Source organism: Ptychodera flava, chromosome 1 (assembly GCF_041260155.1).
Source record: "Ptychodera flava strain L36383 chromosome 1, AS_Pfla_20210202, whole genome shotgun sequence".
Taxonomy (NCBI): Eukaryota; Metazoa; Hemichordata; class Enteropneusta; family Ptychoderidae; genus Ptychodera; species Ptychodera flava.
In genome coordinates, this window is record NC_091928.1 from 19,558,379 (window position 1) to 19,560,807 (window position 2,429).

Here is a 2,429-nt window from a genome sequence, read left to right on the forward strand (position 1 = left end):
TTTATTTTATCGAGAAAACAAAATAAATGAACTAAAAACACAAGCGAACACATTTGAAGTAGTTACGCGACACACATGGAAAGACAAGGGGTCACGCGCTGTTCTATTCATTTGCATGCAGGTATGGCATAATGTTTTTGGTATTTGCACTGCAGTGCAAATACCGGTAGTACGCGCGCGCTTCGATGCAAGTAAACTGTGGTACATATGTAATAATAAACATTATCTCTTTTAGGGAGTGGGACTTTATGTCACAAGCTAATATGCTTTGATGTGGTCTTGGCTTACAAGCACTGCATACGAAACGGCTTCGGCATAGGCCAGTGGAGATAGCATGTTAGCCCAACAGAAATATAGCCTACCCTTTTTTCGCATTTTGTTCGATGGGATGGTTCGAAATCAAAAGCAACTAATAATAAATACTTATCGGATTGTGACTACAGAACGCTATTTCCAACGGAGACAAACATAACCATGGAATAACTTTCCACCTTGAACTCATATTTGCCCACCATGAGCAAAAATATTGAACAATCGACTGAATTATCAATCGAAAATGATGGAATAGGTGACATTTTTAAAATTATGGCTTAATAAGGTGATTTAAAACATCTCTCCGAAGATTTGGTGGTATTTCTTTGGTAAGCCGAAGGGAAAAAAAACAGATACGGCTGCCGGAGCTTGAAGTTCATCCACAGTGCCGAGTAGCAATGCTTATTTGTCAGCAAGATTTCACAGAAAAGTCTTACCGCGTTTCTTTACATGGTGTCCAGCAGTAATTTTCGTCAACTTCTGGTTCTGCCAAAGGATGGATTTAACAAATCAGTACACGCTATACATTTTCAATATATCAAGAAAACGGAACGCTTAGTTGCATAGGTGTTGGAACGTTATAAGTTAAGGGAACGGGTGGTCCAGAATAATGGTGACAAAAATACGTCAAATTTTCTAAGGTTATCACAAGTATGGAGCTGACAAATTTGCATTTCAAAAAGTCACAGAAACTGAGCAAATTCGCACACTCACGTCACACTCTCCTCCTCCGAGAAGACTCCCGAAACAGGCGACGAAAAGAAGAACTGGTGGCTTCATCTTCAACCTCTGGATTCTGGCAGAGACCGAGATCGTTGAATTCGATCTGAACTCGTTGAAACTAGTACTGCCAGAGGAAGAGGTTCACAGCTTGCGTTGCGTTCATTGGATGCGAGTTTTATGAAGCCGCCAGGTGTGGCTTATCAAATTGTGCTGACGTCATTACGGCCATTACAGGAGCTCAATAAAATTAACTGTTAATATTTTTTATGCCTAATGATGAACGTCCAGCTAGGAATGAAATCTTTGGATCATGACACACCCACATTTTGATCCGTGATTTGAACTCATGGAAAGGAAGCATCCGACAGGGAAATTCACTGTACCTTTCAATACCACCGTTTTTTCCCAGCAAGTCTACAAGTCTAGATTCGTCACTTAACTTTTCCACCATTTTGGCATGAGCAAATGTGCAAGCGTGCAAAACAGATAAACAAATTGAGAATAAATCAGTAAATAAAAAGGGATGTAGCTCTTTCAGCGATGGTTGTCACGAGAAACGCCGTGGCATCGCGTTGAGGGTAATTGCTCTCAGGTTGCAGTGTACTCAACGCAAAGAGAAAGGCACCACTTTTACGACTTCAATAGGGCAACATCAATTTATCATGTGTACTTGACAGACTAATCCATAATGTGTCATTATGACCGTAAACTTAAATGCTCTCAAATCAATTGAAAAGTCGGCAGACGTTTGCCATCAAAACGACCATCTTTCTTCTCAGAAATGTTCCTAAGGGAAATGACTAAAATATGTATCCACACAGAATATGAAAACAAGATGGTGTCGGGAAGAGTGAATGGCATAACGAGTTATGTACAATGTGTGTTAACATAAATTGACATTAATTTGATGAGATGTACCCATTTCCTTTATTTTATGGAATTTTCGACATCATCTGACAGGATAATAATCTCAACCAGTGACAGTTTATAGTTTATGTATATTGCATAGGATAATAAAAGTAGTCAGCAGTGTTTAATATTTACAGTCTGTGCATAATGGTAGTGTGCAAATGCTTTGAGCATGACCATACAGAACCAAAAATCTGTAGGGGTGTTAGGAAATCTCACGATATAAAAAAAGGCGTAAAATGATACAATACAAACACTTTTATTGATGAAACATCTGAAGTCTGAGTCGCGTCATCAAAATGTCCAGGTAATGTACCGATCGGTGTCTGGAACTTGATGGCGACAGCTGCACAATTAGGTAAAAATTGAACTGAACCCGGAATACTCCATGATGTTGTTTTGTCACTCGAGCCTGGCATGACTAGCTGTCGGAGAGGAAAAGTATGCGGTCATTCGTGCATGGATCCATTGCTTTTGCATATGAG

The 2,429-nt window shown here is 39.6% G+C and overlaps 1 protein-coding gene across 1 annotated transcript in view; it reads right to left on the reverse strand.

Annotated features, from left to right (window-relative positions):
- The window catches only part of LOC139132228 (uncharacterized), a 9,267-nt gene extending 8,112 nt beyond the window's left edge, over positions 1-1,155 (reverse strand). Inside the window, exons 1-2 of the mRNA XM_070698621.1 lie at positions 1,027-1,155; positions 750-798 (exon numbers count right to left, since the gene is read on the reverse strand). Of these exons, the coding sequence (XP_070554722.1) occupies positions 750-798; positions 1,027-1,092 (115 nt within the window). The 5' untranslated portion in view covers positions 1,093-1,155. The remainder of the gene's footprint in view (positions 1-749; positions 799-1,026) is intronic.
- Positions 1,156-2,429: the final 1,274 nt, after the last annotated feature.